At 38.1% G+C, this 27,340-nt stretch overlaps 1 protein-coding gene across 1 annotated transcript in view; it reads right to left on the reverse strand.

The window, feature by feature from the left end:
- Positions 1–900: 900 nt before the first annotated feature.
- The window catches only part of myom2b (myomesin 2b), a 68,902-nt gene continuing 42,462 nt past the window's right edge, over positions 901–27,340 (reverse strand). The window contains exons 26-37 of the mRNA XM_067386691.1: positions 26,889–27,033; positions 26,711–26,773; positions 22,505–22,572; positions 22,295–22,408; positions 21,181–21,268; positions 21,040–21,078; positions 18,368–18,473; positions 17,473–17,636; positions 16,503–16,539; positions 16,330–16,352; positions 16,180–16,235; positions 901–3,670 (exon numbers count right to left, since the gene is read on the reverse strand). Coding sequence (XP_067242792.1) covers positions 3,239–3,670; positions 16,180–16,235; positions 16,330–16,352; positions 16,503–16,539; positions 17,473–17,636; positions 18,368–18,473; positions 21,040–21,078; positions 21,181–21,268; positions 22,295–22,408; positions 22,505–22,572; positions 26,711–26,773; positions 26,889–27,033 — 1,335 coding nt within the window. The 3' untranslated portion in view covers positions 901–3,238. The remainder of the gene's footprint in view (positions 3,671–16,179; positions 16,236–16,329; positions 16,353–16,502; positions 16,540–17,472; positions 17,637–18,367; positions 18,474–21,039; positions 21,079–21,180; positions 21,269–22,294; positions 22,409–22,504; positions 22,573–26,710; positions 26,774–26,888; positions 27,034–27,340) is intronic.

The following is a 27,340-nucleotide window of genomic DNA, read 5'->3' on the forward strand; positions in this document are numbered from 1 at the left end:
TGTTCTGGCTTCAGTTTGAAAAAGAGTTGAATGTTCTCCATAACAGAGCGAATTGCATCCCGTGTCTCGTTTCCCATTTCCGCGGTCGTTTCGGTTTTCGATTTCTCTAACCTACAATGTAAAACTCGGCGCTTAGCATCTACGTCACGGCTCTCAGCCCGCCCTCTGTTCGTTGATTGGCCCGGCTGTTTCCAGACCGGTGGTAAACAGAAAGCTCTGACGCTGTCTCAGACTGAGTACAGAAGCGAAATGAAATTGAGCGGAAGTAGGAAGTCTGACGTAGTCAGGCTACAAAGATACAGCACACACACACAAACTGATTATATATATATATATATATATATATATATATATATATATATATATATATATATATATATATATATATATATATAGTTCATTTGGTGAACTACAGTATATGTTTGTGAACTTGAGAATTGACTTCATACAGTACATCCACTAAAAACCACGAAAACATGCATTTGTTTGCTATTTTTCTTTGGTTTGATATTGTGTTATTTAATGCAACAAAGTGTGGTTTTAAGAGTAGTTTAAGTGTCCAAATACTTTGTGGCCACTGTAAACTAAATGCATTTATTTCAAAAGAAGAAAAAGTGGTTCTGATTGGACATTTGCCAGGCAATACAAATCGCCAAGTCATGCATTGTGAATTAGGAAGTAGTGGTGCATTCTTGGCAGCAAAGCACCTCAAGCTAGGTGTTCCATATACATGAAATGATTTGTGAAGTACAACTGGCTCAAGAGCCGGAGAAAAGTGCTGATGCGTTTCAGATGGGCCAGTAGCTTCTCTAATCGCATTCATATTTTACTATAAGTGTGTGTGTATGTGTGTGTTTGTGTACAATGTAAAGGCAGGGATGACACGGGTAGTGATTTCCAACTCTTTTATTAACACAAAACCAGGAGAAAAAGGCGAGGACATGAGACGAGGTTGAGAGGAGCGCTGATGGGCTCATGGCCACCGCTGGGGGCTAAGTGGAGGTCCTGCACTCTCAGGCCATCCATCCACCAGAGAAAGCAAAAAAAAAAAAGACTCTGGATTCCAGTGGCTAACTGAAAGAACAGCCTTTAAACAGAGATTTATTAAACTAACATCAAAGCTTTTCCCCCCAAGCACCTCAGGGGAGAGGGAGCCAAATTCATTAGGGGCCCACTCAGCTTAGGCAACCCAGATGACAAACTGTTTCACACATTTTCTCGTGGCACTAAATATAACTTGCCCAACCCTCCTTCACACATACTTCCTACTCTCTTTCTTTTCATACTAGATGCTTGCTCATTTTTTGACACAATGATGCATTTTAGGTGACAAATACTACTTTTCAAATGTATTATTTTTGCACTATAATTCAATTACAGTGTTTGCAAGGCAGCATAATGTTGATATTCCTCAAATATTCTAGTTAGGTTTTGAGGGATACACAATATATCTGTTGATATGATAGATTATTATTATTATTATTACTTGTTGGTCTTGATTGATTTTGGATATGTAGGGTTGAATTCAGGTTGATTGGAACACTTTTTCCCCCCCAGTCATCTCAATGGCAAAAAGCCATTGAAAAAGTCAACCTGAATTCACCCCTAATTGTGCATGTCCATTTCCATATATTTTATATAATGTTGCCATCTTATAATGCTTGCTTATAAAGTTATTCTTAAATAATATTAACAATTTAGTCTTTCATACTTTCAATTACAATATGATGCCTAAATTCACTAGGCAAAACTTGATTTTACTTCAGTGTTTATTTATTTGGTAACAATTTATTTTGATTAATCCCTTTAGATATTCTATTGACTATAAGTAACGTTGCACCTACATGTCAACTAATTCTCATTAGCTATTAGTAGAGTAGACTGTCTGCTTAACATCTGCTAACATTTTGATGGTCCCCCAACAGACATTCTACTGACTATAAGTAACTTAACTGTAAGTAACTTAGAGTATTAGTAGACTTATGTTTAATAGTAAAAGTTGCACTGAGTATGTACAGGTGCAGTTTTACTTATATTCAACATAATGTCTAAAGGGGACCATCAAAATAAAGTGTAACGTGTAACATACTTCCATATGTTGCAATGTATGCCAAAATAGTGGTATGTCCGAACTCATAGTATTCAAAAAACAGTAGCTGAAAAGTACACAGATGTTCTATTACTTCTGCTGAGATTTGAACACAAAATAGAATTTTACTACCAGCTATTTATCGATTATCAGCTATAACATAAAAATAATGAACAGCTTATTGGTATTAGCAAGAATTTCATAATATCAGAATAATATCAGTGCATCCCTGGGTTTTTTTCTAAATGTCAAACCTAAAAATCAAATTTCTGCAATTCGTTTATCATACAAATGTTTTGTAGGAAATGTTCAGCCAATTTCTAACAAAGTCTTATTACTGAATTGCAATTGTTCTTGTCTTCCTTGCTGTATATAAAGAGTGTAAATTCTGCATCACCAAACTGATTTCCTGAACACTCCTCCCATCTTCTATTGGTAAGACAAACAGATACCCCCACCCTAAACTCACACCATTGGTTGTGCCCAAGTTGCTGTGTCGGATGCTTAAACAAACAGCAACACTGAGTCAAACGTTACTTCCGAATATGTCTACTTCCATATGTTGCAATGTATGCCAAAATAGTAGTATGTCTGAATTCATAGTATTCAAAAAACAGTAGTTGAAAAGTACACAGATGTCCTATTACTTCTGCTGAGATACTTAAGTGTGCATATCCCATAAAGAAATAGGAGAAGACTTGTAAATGACAATAAAGCGATACAAATGGCGCTGGTAGGTCATGTGACAATAACAACATAGTGAATTTAGGAGATATGAATTTCATTCATAATACCTATATTCAAACGATTTAGAACATACCATTTTAATGATTGTGAAGTAAGTTGTAAACCAAATGTTAGTATCTACAGCCGGTATGCGATGCAGCTTATGTTTTTACACTTTTTAGGGTAGGTTTATTATACTTGTCTGTGCATATTACGCTGACTGAAATCATTTTAACATCAGAAAAATGACGCCATTTTTACTGAACTATGTTGATTTCTGTGTACAGCTGAAAGAAAAGATGTGTGCTGACTGTCAAAACCTAAACCCAAACTTCTTTTGCTGCCTTGCAAACACTGATATTTCTTACTGGAAATGTAAATCTAGTCGTCGGTTGGGGCAAATGAGAGGAAAGAGCTATGCCTTTACTTCTTCCTGGTGGGAGTGGGGGACTTCATGCCACGGGGCGGTGTGGGGGATTTGGCATTTTGGGCAGGAGCCGGAGACTTGGCCGCAGCAGGGGCGGGGGTGGCAGCCTTGGTGGTGGGAATTACAATCGGACCTGTGGGAGGCATGATCCTCTTGGGCGTGGGTGTGGGTTTGATGTCCGGAATCTTGTCGCCATGTTTGTACACGCTGACGACGATGTCCACTGACTCGCCACCAAACTTGTTTTGCACCGTCATGGTGTACTTGCCGGAGTCCTCCAGGGACACGCCTTTGATGGTGAGGCTGGCAAACTTGCCCGAGTCCATGGCAATGACGTACTGATCGCTGGGTTCTACATCTTGATCGTTCTTTGACCAGCTGACCAGAGGTTTGGGGTCACCGCAGACTGTGCAGGTCAGACTCAGAGTCTGAAGAAAATAAACAAATGAAAGATTTGATTCATATTTAATCTGACACATTCTCAGAGGAAGTATGCTGTCATTATCATTCAAACGACATAAATATGAGAAACATCATGACTACATTAAAGGATGCGCATAATTCTGAATGATATGATATTCCGTGCAATGACTACTAAACATCCTTCTGTATCTTTCTCTGCCAATTAGTGAATATAGAGGTTATTATTAATAAAGTGACCATATAATTTTTCTGAAACCCTTTGCTATTAATTGTTATTAATGCAATGAAACATGTAGGTCTATAACATCTTAAGATGAGAAATAGATATTTAAATAAAGTTTCTAGCCTCTACAAAGATGTCAGTGATAAGATGTTGTACCCATATAGGTACAATTTATTTTGAGTGTACATAAATCTAACTTTGTTTTCGGATTTATGTTCGGTTCACATGACATTTCACAGTAATGGATATCAACAAAGCGACTTTGTATGAAGAATAGCAGCTCAATGAAAACTAAAATTTACAGTACAGCTGAAGCCCTGTGGGGAGCTCTCACTGGAAAACCACAGTGTGCATGACCTCTGCAGGTCATCACGTGAAAGGACTCCTCTCCCACATGAGTTTACCTCATCTTTCCTTTAATGGATCTGAGAGCCACTGACCTGCTATGTTTATTTGATCTGAAAGAAAAAAGGATGCCGGGCATTTCCAGCATCAACTATTCAGGCGAATCATAATCCCACCAATATCCTTTCACAGGCAGAATACACCATATTCCCCAAGCTGGCTTCATGCTGCTAGCAAGCAATGGATTATGAGGCAGAAGACAATGGACAAGGATCTTAGGGAGCGGAGGAGTATGACGCCCTCCAACACGCACTCCCAGGGTTGAAGAGAAGAGCCGCAGAACGGCACTCACCGGCACGACTGCCTGCGGCAATACAGATCACTAATACGTTAGCTACAGCCCTCCATGGGTGTTTGAAAGGAAAGCTCCAGTTGCAATACAAGTTTAGGTCTATTGACAACATTTAAGGCATGTGTAGATTTTCACAGAAAGTAATGTTGACTCATTGCTCAGTCTGTAATAGCAAGCTAAAATTGTGTGTAACACTTACACTTGGGAGACAGTTATAGTAATGTAACATAGTAGTGGATCCTAACCATAAATTTAGGTGGCCAGATTTGTAGTGCTAGCTTAAGTTATGTAATTTATATAATTAATGTACAATTGTGATTAACAACTTGTTTTGCATTCTAATCACTGAACACATGTATATGCACTTTTGCCAGACGTTCTTACATAATAAATGTTATATTTGGTATGGTGCTCCACATCACCCTGCCTGCCCTCAGTTAAAGAAGAACAGACGTGTTTCACAATTTGACTTGCTGAACTAATGCAGATTGATATACACATGTTGCTGAAGCGGATTGATTGGTCTGGAAGATTTACATGGTAACGTAAAATTAGTGATTTCTGTCCCTATGGCTCTTAATTGGGGCACACTGCATTTCCATTTCTCATCACAGATTTGCATTGGAAAAATGTGTGGTACTGCTGAGCTCTTTGTATGAATATTATTCTGGCCAAAGCCAAAAGTTGTAGTGTTTTATTATTTTACAACTTAACTTTACAACTTTAAATAACCAAGGAAGTGCAGAATTCAAAACAAGTTAGTTAATTCAGGATTAAGTTTATTTAGAGGTCCATAGCTTCAAGTAGATGAGCCACCTTTATTTATATAGGTGACTTGGCTCAGATGGTTCAAACAGAAAAGTAAATATCTTATTTTGTTAAAGCATTTGTATTAGTTATAAACTACCTTTCCAGGCAGGATAATTTCAGTATTACAGTAAGGCATCTTAAGTCTATGGTCTAAGTCACTTTATAGATGTAATGAACTAATTCAATAGTGGATGATGTTTACAACAGAACTGAATCAACACTGATTGACTTCAGCTGAAAAAGAACACTATTTTCTTTTAAAGTTGCTGTACAGCCAAAATGAACTGTTTGCATCATTGAATCATTTTCCTGTTATCACTGCTTTGAAACAATCTGTAAAGCACTATATAAATAAAGGTGACTTGACTTGACTATGGGGCCAAGGTTTTTGGATAAAGACCTTTACATTTTTAGTAAAGATTAGGGGTGTAAAGGTACATGTATTCATCCTGAACCGCATTGTACAGATGTCACGGTTCAGTGCATGCCATCAGGTGACGAATAAAGTCAGTCACGGGTGATGCAGGGGGCGTGTGCGTTAATGGAATGCTGTTTGCTAACCGCCACAACAGGTAAAAGAGCAGAAGAAGGAAAGCACATACGCAAATGACTTAGGCACTTGAAAACAAAAGCATATTAGATTGTGGGCACAAGTCGAATGTGTATTTGTGTACAAAAAGGCTTGCGCTCTCAACTGTGTGCGTAAAATGAGTGGAACGCGGAAAAAATAATTTTATGAGGGTAGCAAATTGTAACTGCTAATGCACATTTTATTTTTTATTATTCTATTAATTTTGTAATTTTCATAAAGGTCCCTATTCAATGCTTAACACAAGATCCTTTTCAGTTTTCAGGGGGACTAAATGCCATTAGGTGGAACAAACTGTGATTTGCACAACTGTCTGTTCAAAATAAGATAAAATTAACCTAGCATCGTGGATTTGTACCTTTTTCCAGTAACACTTTAGATTGGGGTCCAATTCTCACAATTAACTAGTTGCTTATTAGCATGCTGTCACAATCACCATCAGTTCCTGTCAGTTCCCAGACTACATTTCCCATCATCCTTTCTGCCAGTCACATGCACACACTCCACAACAATCACCTGTCGCCACATACAGCTTAGCACATCATCTGGACTATAAAGGACTCTCACACACGCCACCTCTTCGCGAAGTCTTGTTAACTATTGTGGCAATTCCGAGCGTTTATATCATAGACTGTAAAAAGAATATGGACGTAGTGTCCGTGACGTCACCCATAGAGTTCTGAATAGCAGTTTTGACGCGTAAATGAGGCCCATCTTAGCTGCACGTGACCGCACGTCACTCATGGATAACTGAAAATGGGCAAAGAGGCAGGACGAAGTTGGAGCCCATGCGACTTGTTGCTGAAACCACGCCCGCCCTAGCTATCTATCTTAGATACTATCTAAAATGTTAATAAAGATAGCAATATCATTAGAAAGTACTAAAGCATTACTGTCAATCTATAGTGATTTTTTTTTTTTACGATAACGTTATAGATGCTCCAACACCAATAGGCTAATTAATTTGTGTGGGATGTGCAAATAACACAAATCAAATGGGATTTCATACCTTTATAATGAAATAGAGATCAGGAGATGAATCCAATCTGTGGCACTTGGGTTAAGGATATGTACCAGATGTATATCTCTCAAATGTTCTCTCAAACTAATGAACACGTATCCAAAGTATAATTTTTCAAAATAGTGCAGCAGTTTTAGTTATATCCAAGCAGTGCTGTCGGAGTTGTATATCCTCCTGATATTTTCATTGTAGTAAATCTCAGGAACAAAACTTTTAGCCAATGCCACGACGATCCAACAACGTGTGTTCCGCATGCAAGCACATATACACAGACTGACATCTGTCTCGAGTATGCAGCAAGCCATATATTGGATAAAATAATTCAGAAAAAAGGCACAAATATGGCTGAGATGCCAAATTCAGTGGCTGAAATGAGCTGCTGAGGTAACATGATGCTCACAGACAGCAGCAGCATACCTGTCACTCAAGTGACCACGCCCTTAATTATGCAGAACTTTAAGGCTTAATATAATTTAAACAGATGCTATACAAAAAAAATTCACCCCCCTCAGAGTTGTCATGAAGGGCAAAACTCGCAGTATAGACCAAGACCACAATATGAACCAGACTGTAAACATGTTTTTTTCTGCTGTAAACTTGGCTAAGTTAACATGATGGTCAATGAGATTCTGCTCACTTCTGCAGCCTGTCCCTAGCGGCCAGTCGATGAATCGCAGTTTAAGTTACTTCTGTATTGGCTTCACGAGAAACGGGGGGAGGTTGCCCCTTGGTTTATATCCTGTCTGCCTGTCTGTTACCGATCCTGTCTGTTTACCCATTTACGATTCTCTGCTGCATACCTTTGGACTGTGTATTGTTATCTGGACTGTGAACGATATCTGCCTGCCTCGATCTACTGCCTGTACCCTGCTGTACCTGTCTGCTCCTGTTTGACCCTGCCTGTACGACCACGCTCACTTTTAATAAAGCTTGCGAATGGATCCCTGCCTGAGTCCAGCTTCGTTACACATGCATATTTCTAGGATATTGGCTGTTTATTTGTACTTACAAAGCAGATATGTCTTATTCTGCATGACCATATTCTACATCTCATAATTCTACCCAATTCCTAAGCTTAACAACTACCTTAATAACTATTAATATGCAGTAATTAGGGGTTTATTGAGGCAAAAGTCATAGTTAATAGGTAGTTAAAAAAAATTGGACCCTAAACTAAAAAGTGACCATTTTTCCTACTGAACCAAAATCGAGGAACATACCGAAGTGTGACTTCTGTGTACTGTTATGCCCCAAGTAAAGACCATAAATTATTCATTAATACATCTCAGGCTGCGTATGCAACCCAGTTCCCTGAGAAGGGGAATGACACAATGCGTCATGGAGTTTACACTACGGGGAACTTCATAAACATGACCGGTGTCTGAAGTACGTGTAACCACACGCCAATATTCATTGTCTGACGGCAGAGCACCCCTGAGTATAAAAGAGCACCTGCAATACACGTTGTAACGAGGTTCAAGTTCAAGGAATAAGGAGGCGGGAACCGGCGAACATTCAACGTACACTTTAATGTTAAATTAAATAAACACTACAAAACAAAAGTAAAGCGGCAGCCCCGCATGGGCAACTGCTGCATATAAACAAAATAAAACAACATAAATGTCCCAGGCCTGGTACTCTCTCTCCTTCACTGTAGTCACTCCTCCTTTTATCATTCCGGAGCTCCTCCGTGGGACTCATGTCAGGTGTGTTGCGCAGGTGATAATCATTATCACTCGTGCCACAAGCTCTCAGCCTTGCCCTGCAAGCCACATACCCTCGAGACTGTGCTCTACCAACCACTCCACCAGGGGGCTGTCAGAGCGGCTGGAGCACCTGGGGTTAAGGAGAGACGAGGCGAGAGAGGGGAGAGGATAAAGGGGAAAAATCTGGGTTCGGCTCCCAGAATACACTGCCACTCAGTCCTCAACCAGCTGAGAGGCCCTCACTCGCTGAGCCATGCGATGGTACTGGACGCTCATTTGTGGATGGCACAATATAAATGTACCAGGCCTGGCCCTCTCTTGTCCTTCACTGTCGTCACCCCTCCTTTTATCATTCTGGAGCTTCTCCATAGGACTTGCTTCAGGTGTGGTGCACAGGTGACGCTCATTAACACTCGCGCCACCGGTCTCTCTCCGTTCACATGGCTCTCTGGCCCGCCTTGCTCGCCACACGTCATTAACTCTTTTGTCTGAGGGAAATGTGCAGGCAAGCCCTTGGCATGGTAATGGAAAGCAGTGTCTCGTTCCCCTTCTCAGGGAACCGGGTTGCATACGCAACCTGAGACCTTCCCTTTAGAAGTTGAACTTTGACTCTGCGTAATGTAGTTGACGCTATGGTGGAACCAATACCCACTACCATTCTGAGGTAATGCATGCCTCACTTAGCTGTGAATGTGCACATACATAGTGGGCATAGTATAAATTGACTCTAGGAATTACTCAGCCAGAGTCAGAAATGTGTCAACCCCATGGGCGCATCCATGCTACTCCCTAAGCCAAAACTCTCTGACAGTGGTGGAAAGAGTACCAAAAAATTGTACTTAAAGGTACAATATGTAAGATTTGTGGATTAAAATATCTAGAACAGTGTTATTTATTTTGTTGACTTGTGTACTTACATTATCCAAGATGTTTCCAAGAATGTTTTGTAACGATGTTGCGGTTATTAATCAATTTATGGGTAGATATATGAATATGATAGATAAATCTTTATGAGTTATGATGATGCATATACCGACCCAAGGGGGAATTAAACACATATTGTGAATCAATTACAACAAATTGTAATTGATTACATATATGATTAGTTCAGGTTCAATAATTATTTAGAGAAACTACCAGCTCGTCCAGCAAACCGTTGCTTCTCATAGAATATTATGAACGGAGTTATTCTCTGGCCATGAGAACAACTTGCTATTATAGCATCAAAGCATAAAACAATCGAAAAACGTTAAAGTGACTTGGTCTTCAGTTGAAAGAACAAACAAAACAATCGAGCGTGAATAACGTTTTAATATATGCAAACTACGAATACAGAGGTTATACGTCTAAATATATATACAAGAATATACACACATGTACAAGAGTGGAAGCAGAGAAGGAAAGAGAGAAGGCAAGTAGCAAACTTACAAACAGTCCTTGAAGCCAGCACGGAAATCAGTTTCATCATCTAAGATTGAGAAACGGCAGTATACTTGCATTGGTTGTGCGTGTCGAATTTCAGTTTAGCGCTGGTGCAGTTCGTTGGCTTCTTCCGTTCCGCAGGAAGGTTTGAACTGAGGACTTGAGAGTGAGTTTGGCTGGAAGATGGCGGTCCCGAAGGTGAGCGCGATGGCAGCGCGTGGTCACCGGAGACGTCTGGGAGAGACGTGCACAAGGTGCTCATGAGACAATCGGGAGAACCAAGGAGAAGGTGTGTGTCGTTGTTTTTATGGAAACCCAAGCTAACACACCTCCTGAACTGTAGCGGCCAATAGATGTGCAGCACTATTTGGCGGGCAAAGTTCCTTTCTTTGGTCTCCTAGCTGAATTTGCATACTTAATGACAGATCGGATTTCGAGATGGAGTACGTTCTTCACAGTATCATTAGACACATAGAAGAATGCATTTGTCAGCTATGTGACATATCTCAGTGAATAGCTCAAGTCCAGAGCTTTACGGAGAGATCAAACTCGATACATCAGAAATGCATATAAAATCCTTTTGAAGTCACCAAAGTGAGGAAGTTGGAGTTTTCTGTTTACCCTCACGGGTCCACAAAGGTGTCAAGTGGGCTCATCTTATGCAGACTGGTCGGAGCCGATTTAGTGATTAACGAACACAGTTCACCAGGTTAAAAGCGTTCTGAAAACTCCAAAGTTTATTGATTATCCTGATACATGTGCATATGCTACAGTTTAAATCCAGAAAAATAAGCAATTTTAACCAGGATATGGACCATGCCCGTGCATCGCCTATCAATGACATCATACCTGCGTTACCCACGATTTAATATATTATATGTTTTATTAGACAAGGGAACAACTTTTTGGATAAATTTATAGACAGAAAACGAATTATTGTAATATAGCTCTACACATTTAGTGTTATTGTTTGAATCTCGTTTTTTTATTATTATATTAATATGATATTCCAATATCGATTTTGCTTACTACAGTGTGCAACAATTGTCTCATAGCAGCCGCCAAGTGAACACACAGTGTAATGTTACAACATCATTTTCATCACACTCCAGTACATCAAACAAGTTAATCAGCACTGTGTTACGCAACATACGCTTGACTGCAAGAAGTGGAAGAGGCGACGGTGCCATTATAAAAGTTCTGATTTGTAGAAGTAAACTTATGACTTATTCCAAGAAATCCCTTATATGGACATGTTATTCAGCTGTAGCGATATCTAGAGACAATTTGACTGATGAAATATGAAGACAAACACAATTGCAAGTATATTTCTGTGTTTATCTGTGTTCTTCAAGCCATCTTATTTATACAATGTATTTTCATAAGAATAATGTACATCTATAACGCAATGCTAATCAATATAGCCTGTATCATAAAATTTTATGACACAGAAGCAAGCAACATGGAACCACAGAAGTTATTACAAACATGACTGATGTGTACGTATATATAGGCCAGGGGTGACGAACGTCTGTCCTGGAGAGCCACAGTCTTTTGCTTTAACCCTAATTAAACACCATTGAACAAGCTAATCAAGTTCTGAAGGGTTACTAGAAAGCTACAGGCAGGTGAGTTTTTATCAGGGTTGGAGCTAAACTCTGCAGGACCCCCAATATAGCAAAATGGAGCAAAATCACTATATAGTCGTGTATATAGTGTTGTGTTTGACACTAATTGTCATGTCTGACGCTATGCTAAGCAAAAGTACTAGCTATCCCTATTGCCAAGTGTGATTGTTTTATTACTAATTTTGGAAAGTAAGTCCACATAAGATCATTTGAATGTTTTTTTAAGAAGGCCAAAAGCAAAGAAGGTTAAATTAATGGTTAAAAGCAAATTAATGGTTAAACAGTATAAATAAGAAAGTAGCAGTAAAAAAAAAAAAAAAAAAGTGTGCTATGGGTTAACATGTTAAATAAAATGCTCTTTTTTTGTTCTACCAAAAATGTGCCGGGAGCCCATTGTTGCTATAGTAATGAACTACACTTTTACGTGCATCAGATTGACAGATAAACCATGCACTATTATTTCACTGTTGTTGCTAATGTTGAGGTTATTTCAGCTTCATACAAAGTTTGCTTCGTACATTCAGTTCAACTGTATTGTTAAAGAGGGCAAGCTTTACCATTTAACTGAACTGTGCGCATGCATTTTAAACACTTACATTATGTTCTTGCTCGTCCATGCAATAACTGCATCCTTGTATGAGCCGAGTTTTCTACATACTTCAACTGCTCAGTGCTCTGGTAATATCAATGGTATGACTCATTTCAGGAGCTGCCAAAATTACAATTTAAAGTCAGGATTCAGAATATGAGCATAGCTCACTTACATTCACTAAAATATTGAAACATTAGAGATACTGCTTCAAAATGGGAGCGCCAGTGATCAAAAACCTCAAACCTCAGGTTTAAGTGAGGTTTGAAAGCCCCCAGCTGAACTGGAAGTTTTGATTGGTTTTGGACCTGAGTCAGACTTGTCTGTTATTGGCTGAAGCACAGGGCTTCACCGCAGTAGTTTGAAAAGTGCCTGTCAAATGCCAGCTCGCCCTATTGCTCCGTCGGCACCTTTGTCAAAGTACTTTGTACTTTTAATGAATAATAAATGTACCAAAGTTGAATACTTTATTTTTATTCAACCCAAGTAATAGAACCACAATTTAATTATACTCAAGAAAGTAGAAAAAAAAGGAAAAATGTGCTCAAGTACTTTAACGTACTTTTACTTTCCACCTCTGCTCCCTGATACTAGGAAAGATCCCAAAGTTTCTAAGCTCTACAACGAGGGAAGTCCCAGTTGTTACACCTTCCTCCATCCCTTTTGGGAAGGGCCTCAACCCTATATGGCCCCAGAGCTCTTAGGGGAAAATACCCAACATAGCCTCAGCTATATCAGACAGATATCATCAGTATTTCAACAAGGCTCTTAGGGAGCAGCCTACCGAAGGAAGCATTTCGAACTACAACTTTCGGAACTACCACACTGCAGGGAAGCTTCTACTCAAATTTAAAGACCCTAGAGTAATTAGGGGAAAACAATGAATAATATCAACAATAGTTAATGGCTAAACTATAGTATGACCAATGACAAGTACGGATGCCACAGGAGATCCACCTCTACTTGTCTATTTGTAACATTGATCATATGGAGAGACCTAGAGTAGCACCCCTCAAAGGGGAGCATACATCCCTTCTTCAAGGCCCATCAACAGTTGGGGAGGGAGGTTAACAAAACAAAAGGACTCTTGTGAATTGTCCATCAGAGTTCCATTCACCCTGCTCTACACTGAGGGTTGCTTGAGCAGCCAATGAAAGGGAGCATGCAAGGTGCTAAAAACTTCAATAATTAGCACTTTGGTATAAACAAAGAGTGGTTAACCACTTATTTTTCTGCCCAGGCTACAACTTTCGGTATTGTCACTCATCCAAGGAGGAGTATACATCCTTACCTTTATTCAGGAAAAGAAGGCAAACAAAAGCAGGATATAAAGCATTTTGCCCAATAACTCTAATCACCTAGACTTTAAACCCCAAGAAAGCCACAGGGGAGCTTAAGCCCTATTTAAAGACCCTAATGTAACTGAGGGGAGAGAAGCTCATACCCTGCCTTTAGTAAAGATTCTTCCTAAGACTCGCTATAGCTAGTGTTTTATCTTTTACTTTTAGCACTAGTCCATAGTATGCAACAGATAAAAAAAGAGTGGCGCCATGCAGGCAATCTTCCTCTACTTACTAGCATTGTCGGACCAGGGCCATACTAGAGCACACATTCAAAGGGGAGCGATATCTCTACTTCAAGACCCAACAATAGTTGGGAGGTAAACAAAGTAGAGGGAACTATACTGTCCACCTAATTTTGTTCACCTTGCATCAACCCTTAGACTGACTAGAGGGAACATGTGAAGAGAGCAAGATATAAACATGTGATCGCTTTCCAACACCTCGACGAATACATGAGCATGCCAGCATTGTTTTTTTCCCCATAAAAAATATATATTCCATGCTTGACATGGAGGGTAGTTTAGCATTTCTTCTTGTTTTAATTCTAAAATAAAACCTACTCAATTCCATTGAAATTCAGCAAGGAAGTCTAGTCAGTGCAAGCCAGAGAAATAATAAATAAATAATCTCAAACCTCCTCAAGAGAGACCATGAATGACAATGAACTTTTTTTATTGTGGGAAACTGAGTACCCTTAAACTGCCCCAATTTTTAATAAGATAAAATTCCTTCAATGGTCTTCGCTTTTCTTTCTCTCAGACTGCCTCTTATCTATAGTCTCTTATCTATAGTTAATGCCTCCTTTTCTTGGCATAGGACTTCCGCTGTTTTCTACTCTTCATAGGGGGAGAATGAGTGGCCAAGCTCACCTTCTGGCCCTGTCTCCACAGTCTCTCAAACTTGGTGTGAAGATCTGGAAATGCTAGTCTACTGCAGAAGAATTCCTGATTCTTCCAAGGCAGATCCAATAATAATCATGGAGTGGGCCATTACATCCAACAGTTCCCATATGCGGGGCTGACGGAAGGAGAGGACTCAACACATTCAATTTCTTCCATGGAGCTAGATGCCACCAGCAACATGCTCTCTGCTAGATCGGACAATGTCAGAGACTGGGCTTCCTGATCCAGCAAATCGCTTGAGCTGGTAATCGAGGATTGAAAAAGAGTGACCCCTCTCTGAAAGTCCTTGGCCAGCTTGACATGCAATTCCCACAATCTAAGTCTAAGCAGCAGGATCCGAACCACGGAGTGCAGACACCTGTCCCTCAATTTCAAAAGGGAACCTAGTTCATTATTTCAGCTGTATAGTTCTAAATCATGCTTTTGTTGGGCTATTTGTCTAGGCCAGGGATGTCCAGTCCAACTACTGGACTGCACACCCCTGCCCTGCATAGTGTAGATCAATTAAACACACCTGAACCAGCTAAACACACCTGAACCAGCTAATCAACCTCCAGGCAGGTGTATTGAGGCATGTAGGAGCTAAACTCAAACTGCAGAACAGTGGTCAGTGGACTTCAAAATAGTACAACTTGATGACTTTGCTAAAGGTCAAATATAAAGATTTGGCCACTTGGTCACAACATAATACCTATACTCATTTGTGTTGTTTTATAGCATGATTTTTTAGCATTATAAAATAGTAATAATAAAGAATAAGTAGCTGTAGACTTTTGACTGGTAATGTTAGACTGGTAAGTGCAATTGAGTGGACGTTGCTGAGTAGAGCCTATAATATATATATATATATATATATATATATATAATAAAACTTTTGGAGGGCAGTGTGTATATATATATATATATATATTTATATATCACACTGCCCTCCAAAAGTTTGGAAACGCCCTAGAAAAGTGGGGTTTTGGACAATATTAGCATAAATCCTTTTTAATTTGTGATCATTTTGCACTGATAAGGGACAACTCAAGCTACGAAAACATAATTATATTATATAACAGTTTATACATAGAAAAAAAACCTTACATTTTCGATTCATCAAAATATCCTCCATTAGCAGCTATCTGACCTAAACTGGATTCTAATTGGTTTATTGTTTTCTAAACTTAATTGGCAATCAATTGTTGAAGCTATTAAGGTGCGCTGACCCAAAACAAAAAACTTTTACAAACCTGGGCAAAGTTTAAACCAGTAACCTAGCATCACAGCTGGCAAATGGGCATGTCTGACTTTGACATGTATATATTTCCATTATTATGTAATCAAAATGAAAATTATTATTGCTGGTCTTCAATGATAATGTCAAGTTACTGTATTGTATTTGCACCCAAAAATTATAAGGATTTATTCTGATATTGTCCAAAACCACACTTTGCCAGGGGTGTTTCCAAACTTTTGTACATTTTGTGGTGTTTTTGACATGATTTTCTTCAAAAGGAAAATCAGATCAGAATCCACTTTCTTTATGCATTGTGATCTATTTTTCACAATGTTATGGCTCACACATAACAATCTTAAACAAACCTTCTTTTCCATGATAGTCACAACATCAGGAAGACCACCAACCACTTTGCCACGATCTGACAAGAAAACATTGCAAAGTTAATTTCAGGAATATAATTACATATCAAAGCAGGACCCCCGAGAGTGTTGGAAGTGACTGAGTATACTCACTCTTTTCAGCATATGCTTCCGCTCTGAAGGGCAAAAGAAGAATAGCATTGTTGAGTTCATTAGCAGACCTTAATATTTTACCCAAACACTGATGTACATCTCACATGCTTTGCATCTCTAAACATTTAGGACATGGAAAGCCATGTGGTGGCCTAATGCACTGGTTATCTTACTTGAGTCTCTGAAATTCTGCGTAGGCGTTGTCGTAGACTAAAGGGAGGAAAACAGAAAAAAAGAATAAAAGTTAAGAGCATATAAAACATGAATACATTTTTTTTAAAAAGGAAAACTGCACTGTCTCTCTACTCGCCGCGTCTTGTCCCGGAGGCATGGCATAAAAAGAAAATCAGCTCTCATTATTTTAATAGCATTGTTTTCCTGCTTCGCTGGAAATAGCTCTTCTTCCCCTACTCATTACTGTCACCATTCGGCAGATCGCATGACCTGTCAGACACCAGCCCTTGATTATATTTGTCATTACACAGTCTGTTGACAAACTGAAACCGCTGCCAGTATCTGCACCTTTGATACTATGATGGCATTTTTTCCATCCCTGGATTTCCCTAAATACATTTCCTGTGTACGCAGCTGCAAACACTGGCCTTTACTTCCAATTAAACACGTCTACACAGGATCAATGCCAGAACACGTGTTTCAGGTGACCATTTTGGTTATAACAAATGTGGTATAGGGTTTTGGAGTTAAAAAACCCTTTGAAATGGACAAAACCACTTTGAAAACACGACAGCCTTCAGCATTGATGTGGCGTTTTTCATTTATGCTGATTCTGGAGGTGATTTGAAAACTATTTGAGCTGTTCTTAAAGTATTTCACTTAATAATTAAGTTCAAATGTAATTGGGTTCTTTTTCCACAATACTCTCCTTTAAAGGCATCATAAATTTTGAATTTATTTTTCCCCCTGAGGTCCACTTATAATGTTTAGTCAAGGTTGTTTTATGCTAAAACATGCATAATTTATTTTTCCGTGACTATTTACGACCTGCTCTTAGGCTATTAGGATTAAACGAAGAGGAAGTTTTATGTCCAGAAGGTTAAGGCAAATTTAAGGTCAACTGTTATTAAATACCTTTGGAAATAATCAGAAAGCAGTATTAAGGAATGAAATATTTAAACAACTCACGTTGTCCAGAGAGGTCCAGGGTACGAGTGTGTGTCTTCTCGGGATCCACAATCTCAATAGTATACATTCCTTTATCCTTTTCAATAGGTTCGACTATCTCCAAAGTTGCCATTGCTGGGTTGCCACCAATTCGCATTCTTTCTGATGCAGTGATTTTAGATTCCCTTGAAGTACAAAGAGCAATGAAAGCACAGAGACCTGTTAAATATCTGTTAAATATCATTAATGAGAGAATAACAACACAAATACAACCATGTGCAAGCGCAACACATGCACATTAATGCTTTAAACATGTTACAACGAAGGCATGTTTAATCCCTTTTTAAACTCAATTGTTTGCTTATTTTTCCATAGAGTAAACGTTAGACATGCCTTTTTTTAAAGTGGGACATCAAATTAGCATGTCCCTAGAGTAAAATTAGACACGGCGGGTGTTTTTTGTGTTGCAACTGAATGTGAAAGATTCAAAACGTGCAACACGGGGAGGAAAGACCCAGAATAACCACTTCAAAATGCTAATACAGGGATTTGAGAACCCATGCGAGCAGGAAGAGGCTTTTCTCGCTACGTTAGTATTTCACATGCTACTGAATCACCTCCAGGGCAGAGCATTAGGCAACTGCAATCAGAATGATTTGTTTTGTGTTGACAACAGAGCGAGGAACAAGACAGACTCTTTATTCCTGTAATTTCCTGTAGTTCAATAATCATTTATTTTGTACACTTCACACTGAAGCAACACAAAATTATAGACCAAAATCTGAAAATCATGTTTACATGTAGAGTCGTTGTCACGCCTGGGGACATGAAAAGGCATGTGCTTTTCATTTTCACGGGTATTTATCTTTTTTTATTCTAGGAAATCTTTTTAAGTGAGAGTGGAGAATGTGCATACTTTTGTTTCCAATGGATCTTCATCTCCTCTGTGTAATATTTCATATGGCACTCAAGCATAATGCCTTCCGCAGTGCACTGAATCGACAACTCGGAGGCACTGGATCCTGTCCAGGTCAAAAAAAGAAGGAAAGAGATCTTAAAATTCACAAACAGGGGCTGTTTGGACAAAAAGTTGCGTTGCTATGATTCACCACATGCTTAAGCTGAGCTTCTCAAGTAGGCATTCAACTAAAATTAACAACCGTTCTTCTCACAATTGCAGTAACAGAAGTGTTTGGAAGTCATTTCATCACAAAGATTGAGAACTGATTCAGTACATTGGAAACTGAGCTCTGGGGGTAGAAATGCATCTAGTTGATCAACTGCTGTAGTTCACATTGATTATGTATAAATGAATTAATGTGAAAATATGTGAAACATGTCAAGAATGTGGTCATATTTCACCTAAAATCATTAAACATATATACATATATATATATATATATATATATATATATATATATATATATATATTCATGTCAATTTAGCAGGATTCCCTATAGTGAGCTATAATTAAAAAATATATATATATCCATCCATTCTCCAAACCACTTGGAAAACACCCTAGATGGATATCCAGTCCCTTACGGGGTGTGTAAAAATTATATATATAATGTTTAAATTTTTTTAATGTATTTTGCCAGTTTTTAAAAACGTTGTGAATTATTAGCTTATTAAAAGCTTGAAATTAGTTTTGTAAAATTGTAATATAATAGTATTTGTATCTACTGTAGGTACTGTACGTGTGAATTTCTTTTGATGGCTTTACTAATATGCTTAATTACAGTGGGTACGGAAAGTATTCAGACCCCCTTAAATTTTTCACTCTTTGTTATATTGCAGCCATTTGCTAAAATCATTTAAGTTCATTTTTTCCTCATTAATGTACACACAGCACCCCATATTGACAGAAAAACACAGAATTGTTGACATTTTTGCAGATTTATTAAAAAAGAAAAACTGAAATATCACATGGTCGTAAGTATTCAGACCCTTCGCTGTGACACTCATATATTTCTTCTGATCATCCTTGAGATGGTTCTACACCTTCATTTGAGTCCAGCTGTGTTTGATTATATTGATTGGACTTGATTAGGAAAGCCACACACCTGTCTATATAAGACCTTACAGCTCACAGTGCATGTCAGAGCAAATGAGAATCATGAAGTCAAAGGAAATGCCTGAAGAGCTCAGAGACAGAATTGTGGCAAGGATCTGGCCAAGGTTACAAAAAGTGCAGGAGAAATTTTAAGGTTCCTAAGAGCACAGTGGCCTCCATAATCCTTAAATGGAAGATGTTTCGGACAACCAGAACCATTCCTAGAGCTGGCCGTCTGGCCAAACTGAGCTATCGGGGGAGAAGAGCCTTGGTGAGAGAGGTAAAGAAGAACCCAAAGATCACTGTGGCTGAGCTCCAGAGATGCAGTGATGGGAGAAAGTTGTAGAAAGTCAACCATCATTGCAGCCCTCCACCAGTCGGGGCTTTATGGCAGAGTGGTCCGACGGAAGCCTCTACTCAGTGCAAGACACATGAAAGCCCGCATGGAGTTTGCTAAAAAACACCTGAAGGACTCCAAGATGGTGAGAAATAAGATTCTCTGGTCTGATGAGACCAAGATAGAACTTTTTGGCCTTTATTCTAAGCGGTATGTGTGGAGAAAACCAGACACTGCTCATCACCTGTCCAATACAGTCCCAACAATGAAGCATGGTGGTGGCAGCATCATGCTGTGGGGGTGTTTTTCAGCTGCAGGGTCAGGACGACTGGTTGCAATCGAGGGAAAGATGAATGCGGCAAAGTACAGGGATATCCTGGATGAAAACCTTCTCCAGAGTGCTCAGGACCTCAGACTACTTTCAATGATCCTAAGCACACAGCTAAAATAACGAAGGAGTGGCTTCACAATTGAGCATCTCTGGAGAGACCTAAAAATGGCTGTCCACCAACGTTTACCATCCAACCTGACAGAACTGGAGAGGATCTGCAAGGAGGAATGGCAGAGGATCCCCAAATCCAGGTGTGAAAAACTTGTTGCATCTTTCCCAAAAAGACTCATGGCTGTATTAGATCAAAAGGGTGCTTCTACTAAATACTGAGCAAAGGGTCTGAATACTTAGGACCATGTGATATTTCAGTTTTTCTTTTTTAATAAATCTGCAAAAATGTAAACAATTCTGTTTTTCTGTCAATATGGGGTGTTGTGTGTACATTAATGAGGGAAAAAATTAACTTAAATGATTTTAGAAAATGGCTGCAATATAACAGAGTGAAAAATTTAAGGGGGTCTGAATACTTTCCGTATCCACTGTATGTGCATTTCTTTTCACCTATATATAATTTCAGTCATTGTATGCTTTTTAGCATAAGAGTATCAAAATCATCCTAGGGTTACAGTCATACAAATCCTCACCAAGGCCCTGACTGTATAGCAGCACTAAAAATCAACTATGGGAAAACATAAAAAGTTCATAATTGAAGTTCTGGTCAATTTTAAGTTAGACTCCATAGACAGAGAATATGAGAGAGGGGTGGAAGATGAATGATTTAAAATCAGTTGTGGTTAACACAAAGAAAGACATGCTGGCTTTGGAGAGCCAAATGACAAGCACATTGATACATGTCATACACACCAGAGATACGACTGAGCTCATTAATGATGTCATCAAAAGCTGTGGGTGAGAAAAAGACATTTTTAATACGTTTTATGGAACATTTTTCAGCACAGATTTAAATTTTTCTATATTTGATAAGACAATCCTGAGAGACGGTACCTTTGCCAGAAACATCAATCTGTGACACATCTTGGCCTCTGTCATCAGTGATGGTTGCTTTATATAGTCCCACATCCTTCTTGGAGAACTAGAATATCAGGATAAAAAAATACAGCATCTCACAAAAACAGGCCACTTGAGTGATGCTTTTTTTAGAGCATTACCGGCAGAACAGTTTCTGTGCTACATTGTCTTGGGAGTAAATTATAGCTATTTCAAATAGTTTTGTAAAAATACATTTGACAAAAAAGAAAAAAATGTCAAAGAATAACCAGCATTACATACAATTACTACATCATTCAATCGATTCACGCCTCTGGTTTCAATCCTTTGGGAGTCAAAAGCTCTTAAGGTTATTTCTCATGTGAAATGTTCTTATCGTATTATTCATAAGATGACAAGAGCGATTATAACAAATACAGTATAATTTTGTTATGAGTGAAGCTTCTTTGTTGTATTTATCGAGGTTGCAAGCTGTTCTACTTTGTAAATGGGAAGAATATCGACAAACAACCCTAGAACAATTACCCTTAACAGTCCAGCAGGGATTATTTGCCTGTTTACTGAAATAACCTTAGCTGTGGTATTTAGCATTTACTACACTTCAATACACTTCTGATATATTTTAAACTTTGATTATGGAAAACACAAACATAAATGCTGCCTATTAGTGACTAAACTAGTGGTCACAAGTCTGTTCTGATGTAAGGGCAGCATGGAAAAAAAACAAAACAATGGTAAATACTAATAATATATCACAATTATTAGCCATATAAACATGTTTAGAATTGCAATGATATATGCATAGTAAGAGAGAAGTAGAATAAGTAAAAAAAAAAAAAAAACCTGACACTTAGCAAATGCTAATTCTAATACTGTGTTATACTTTTAGATCACTATTCTACTATTGTTTATGTATTCTCTGGAAATATTAAATAACATGGAATATCATATTTGGGTTAACTGGTTTTGTTTTATAAATTTAAATGTTTTAAATAGCTTTTTGGTTTACTTTTGAACAATAAGCAATGTCAGACCACCACTTGATATCCAGTTAAAAAACTTTGGGCTAGACAATTTTTTAACTGTTTACAGTATTAAGTGTAGTGCTCACATGAGTTAGGGGGAACTTGCAGACTCCTGAGTTTAAGTCGGCAGGCACCTCAGGAATCACCTCTACATTGTCCTTATACCACTGAAACACAGACTCCTTCTTCAAATTAGCCACCTGAAAGTGGTTAGACATGCAAGAAAACACCAATATATCATCAGTCAGTCCAAGACATTTAATTTGCTTGGGCTAAATCATTCCCATTCAACTTGCCTTGCAAACAAGAGTGACAGAGGCATTATCCCCAACTTGAATGGAGAGGAACTCCGTAAAATGAGGGCCTGAAATATAAAATTGGAAAATGAACATTCTGAAATCATGGGAAACATGATTTCATATTTTCAAAATCTACTAGTTTGAGTAGAATCTACAACATAACTGAGGGAAAAAGAGTGACTGGCATATTAATAAAAAAATTCTTCTTCTACAGAAGCAAGATAATCATACAGGTTTGGAACAACATGAGGGTCAGAAATGGGGATGAGCCCGAAGCTGAATACCTAATTCGGAACACAGATAATGGCTTCAGGACAAATAATGAATTCTACCGAATAATAGTACACAGCTGTTTGCTCCGCGCTCTTTCATCACTTATTTAATTTTGGTGCGTATATCTATTTAATTACTTCATATATAAAACCATGATCTGCACTCACAAAAATAAATCTCTTTTTGTTATTTTATTTTACATTTTTTTCACCAGGAGGACAAAACACAGACGTATCAGCTCAAGGCCTTCTTCAGTGCTTTAACAATTCAGTACCTCCCACACACTGTTTCGTTTGATCTCCCGAGTGGGGATTCCGAAAGAGATCCTCACTGATCAGGGAACAGCGTTTATGTCGCAAACGTTAAGCAAACTATACGAATTGTTGGGTATTAAATCGATTTATACCAGCGTCTTTCACCCACAGACCGATGGGCTGGTCGAACGTTTTAATCGCACTTTGAAGACCATGATTCGTAAGTTCATTCACAAAGATGCCAAAAATTGAGATAAATGGTTGGAACCCCTCTTGTTCGCTGTGCGCGAGGTCCATAGGGTTTTCCCCATTTAAGCTTCTTTATGGACGTCATCCCCGAGGGGGTTTAGACGTCCTGAGGGAAACATGGGAGGAAGGACCTTTGCAAAGTAAAAATGAAATTCAGTATGTACTGGAACTGAGAACAAAATCCACACTGGAGAGAAGTCACTACGTTGGTGAAACTGTGTTTATTGGAGTGAAGCGTGTGAAACGCGATATTCTGTTTATTTTCTTGAATTGTCGAATAAAGCACAAGTCTCAGTCAGGCCGACCCTGTCCTCTTCCTTCCTACAACCTTGAACTTTGTTACAAACTTGTTGATGCTTCTTTATTTAAATTAACTCAAATTTACTGTTAGATGTAATGTAATTACCTTGACAAACTATACATCTTTAAAAAGATCTAAGACTCAAACTTAAATTTTTAATCTTTATTTTACTCTCACCAACGTACAGTATAGTGACCGTTGTTTGTTAATATGCGTTGGGAGTTATGAATATGAGAAAGGAGTCCATACCTTTTCATTGAAATATGAGCATCAGCCTCAGCCAATGAGAAAAAAAAAAAATGTTGTGAGATCATCATGATAAAACTTGACAAAATAACATCCCTCAGGGCTTTTAGCTTAAAAGCATACGCATTTGGATAAATAGTTATGTGAATTTTCTATACAGAGGAGTAATATTTATTCAATTTTTACCCAAAATGCGCTGTTGTCATCATATGAGCGTTGTATACACAACTTTGTTTTCAAGTCATACCTGCAGCTGGAGGGCGCTCCGTGCACACTTAGTCCACAAATGACACATGATGAAGGAGAGGCAACCATGTGACCTTCCCAGGAACTAACAGAGGCTTCCAGAGTTCGTTAAAACCATTGATATAATATGCAGATCGACACTTTTGAAAGTAATAAATACACGAATGTGACGATATGTGGTTTATCTGTGTTCTTCACGTCATGTTGGGTATTAATAATAATATATTATATTTATAATGCTATGCTAATCGAGATAGCTTTTCTCATTGTGCAGAATACTATAAAATAATATATTTTCTGTCTGATTTTTGATCGGAAGCCACATCACATCACAAAAGGTTATTTAAAACACTCGACTTGTAAGTTTGGAGCAAAAACATGGTTTTAATCTTATAAATTGTCGTCTTTTGTTGGTGTGCTAAGCTAACATGCTAGCGAGCCCAGAGAGGCACCTATTCTGAGCGAATGCAAATAAATCATTTTGAATCGTAAAGCTCACGTTTTTTCTCTCTTTTTTTTCAAGAAGGGCATTAGATTGAGTTTTAAAGAAGGTGAAGTGAGAAGTTTGGTGAAAGAAATGAATAGTCAGTAATAAATCTTGAACAGTCAGTAATTATAAAGACAAAAGAAAAGAATAATTAGAGCCATAAGCAGGCCAGAGAGGTGTGAATGTGTACAGGGGTGACTGAAACTGAACGGGGCAGTTAGCACCACAAAACAATATAAAAAATACACTTGAATAGATGACAATAAACACCAGTTAACATTTTAGAGTCTTTTCTAAATAAAATCATATGACATGGTCTTGAAAAACATTTAATAAAACTCAGAGTTTTAAACTTACCATCTTCAGATTTGAAATATAACATGGTCAGACATGTGACTTCAGCTGCAGTGCATTTCTAGATTGCCACAAGGCCAACTTCACTTTTATTTCCATAAAGATATTTCATAAAAATACATTTCTAATAACAAAGTGTCTGCTTTCAAATGAGACCTTACTTATGCTTTAGTGCAAAGGGTTCATGAACTGTATCTGTTTTAGTTTGGGTATGTCATTTCTTGGGATTTTCCAAAAGCGGGGGTGCTGGTTAACACTAAACGTGTTGAGCTATATAACAACAATTAGTTTTCGTTCTATAAATATATCAAAACAGTTGTTCCCTTGTCTATTAAAATGTGTAATATATTAAAGCATCTTTGGTGTTTCCATGGTTTCTACAAAATAAAACTGGAAACCGAGGCAGACTGAGAGTTAACGAGGGTATGACGCAATTGACAGGTGACTCCTCACACATCCTGGAGCCTTGGTTAAAACTGCAATTTTCTCACGATTTACAAATAGTTGGAAACATTTGGGATATTGTAAGTACTCAAGTGAACAGAATATATAACACTGGCCTAGTGGTTTTTGGATATTTTACTGCAAAAATCTTACATATCACACCTATAATGACAGAAAATTCATTTTTGGGTGAACCCTTTAACTGTTTTGAATATGGGATTCCTTATTAATCATGTTACTGTCAAGTCTTAAATCATGGTTTATGTAACTTATCAGTGTATGTGAAAAATGGTGTTATATGCGGATGAGTATTGTTGATCGGATGAGTATTGTTGATCGCTTGATTGGAATGTACATGTGTTTTTAGAAATTTAACATTGGTTAATTTCATTGATGAATGGTGATGTCAACTAATGACTTAAAAGTGGTAGGAGGTTCTGAATTATTAACGCATTGAAGAAGGCCTTGAGCCGAAATGTCTGTTTTGTCTTCCTGGTGAAAAATGTAAAATAGAATATCAAAAGATGATTTATTTTTGTGAGTGCAGATCATGGTTTTATACTGAATAATAGTAAAAAAAATATCATTGTCACTCCTCGTTCTTCGTGGATAACAGCTGAGCCAGGGCATGATATTATAGCTATAATAATGAGTGTATGAAGTGAATGAGTGTGAACTCTATATATTCTAACATATATAAAGCATATTTTAGAAACTTCATAATAAAATGTATATTTATTTGTAACAATTATATTAACAACAATAAGAAGAAATTCCTGTTGTAAGAACAGCTAATGAACACAGCTCTGCAGTGTCATGGAAACATTCCAGGTGAAGATATAGGAAAATTCATTGTCTTCCATTTCTCCCTTCACCGAGTGCATTCCAAACAATTATATTATGACACGCAAGTGCCCTGCTCCCTCCAAAGTCCCCATTTCAAGGGCTCTGCCCTTCAGAGTGAATAGGGCATAGGGATGCTCACTTCGGATTGGAATTCACCCTAAAACAGGCTTCTCATGTCATTTTTATGAAGATCAAAACCCCACCCAAGTCCATTTTTTCCTAAATACAGATACAAATAATTCTGAGATTGTAACAGATACAGATATTGGTTCTGCTGCATACCCCTAGTCAGTAAATAATGAGAGAATTATCATTTTTGGGTGAACTATTCATAGAAGATTTTTTTTCCAGCAGGGAACCAATAAGACATTTTGTTGATGATGCAAAGCTTGTTTGTAAGCCTCAAAAATGTAATAGCAAGAATACATTACAAAACCACAGGGTCTAATTCACTCTATCAGATGTTTATTTCAATAGCTACATCAACATGATGAGTGCAGTACCCTCTTTCACACGAATGTACTCCCTCCTTTGGTAGTCCGCCTCAGCCAACGCTGCCTTGAAGGCTGGAACAGGAAAATAAAGTAGAAACTATAAGAGGTCAGTGAATAGAGTTCAACAGAAGAGCACAATATCCCAAGATGTGAGCTACAAAAGCCCTAGAGCGATGCTGGCTCTCACCATCTCCAATCAGCACCAGAGAGGACTGGGCCTTAGCTCTGCCATCTTGGATCTGCACGGTGAAAGTGCCCTCGCTGTCTTCAGTGAAATGATCCATCACCATCTCAATAATGCCTGTAGCTGCGTCATGACTCATTTTAGTTTGCTGTGAAAAAGCCAGAGAGGTAAACATTTCTCTCCTGGGCTTTTCATAGGAGGCTCAAGCAAATGAACATAACAGATGGTAGTACTGCAAAGCTGAATCTATTTATTTGGATTGGTTATGTTTTCTTGCACAGAACAGCAGTTGGAGCTATACTTAAAGGGATAGTTCACCCAAAAATAAAAAAATGATCCCATGATTTACTCATCCTCAAGCCATCCTAGGTATATATGACTATCGTTTTTCAGATGAACACAATCAGAGAAATTTAAAAAAAATAATAATTTGGGATATATTTTGTGCATTCAAC

This window comes from Chanodichthys erythropterus, chromosome 5 (assembly GCF_024489055.1).
Source record: "Chanodichthys erythropterus isolate Z2021 chromosome 5, ASM2448905v1, whole genome shotgun sequence".
NCBI classification, from domain to species: domain Eukaryota; kingdom Metazoa; phylum Chordata; class Actinopteri; order Cypriniformes; family Xenocyprididae; genus Chanodichthys; species Chanodichthys erythropterus.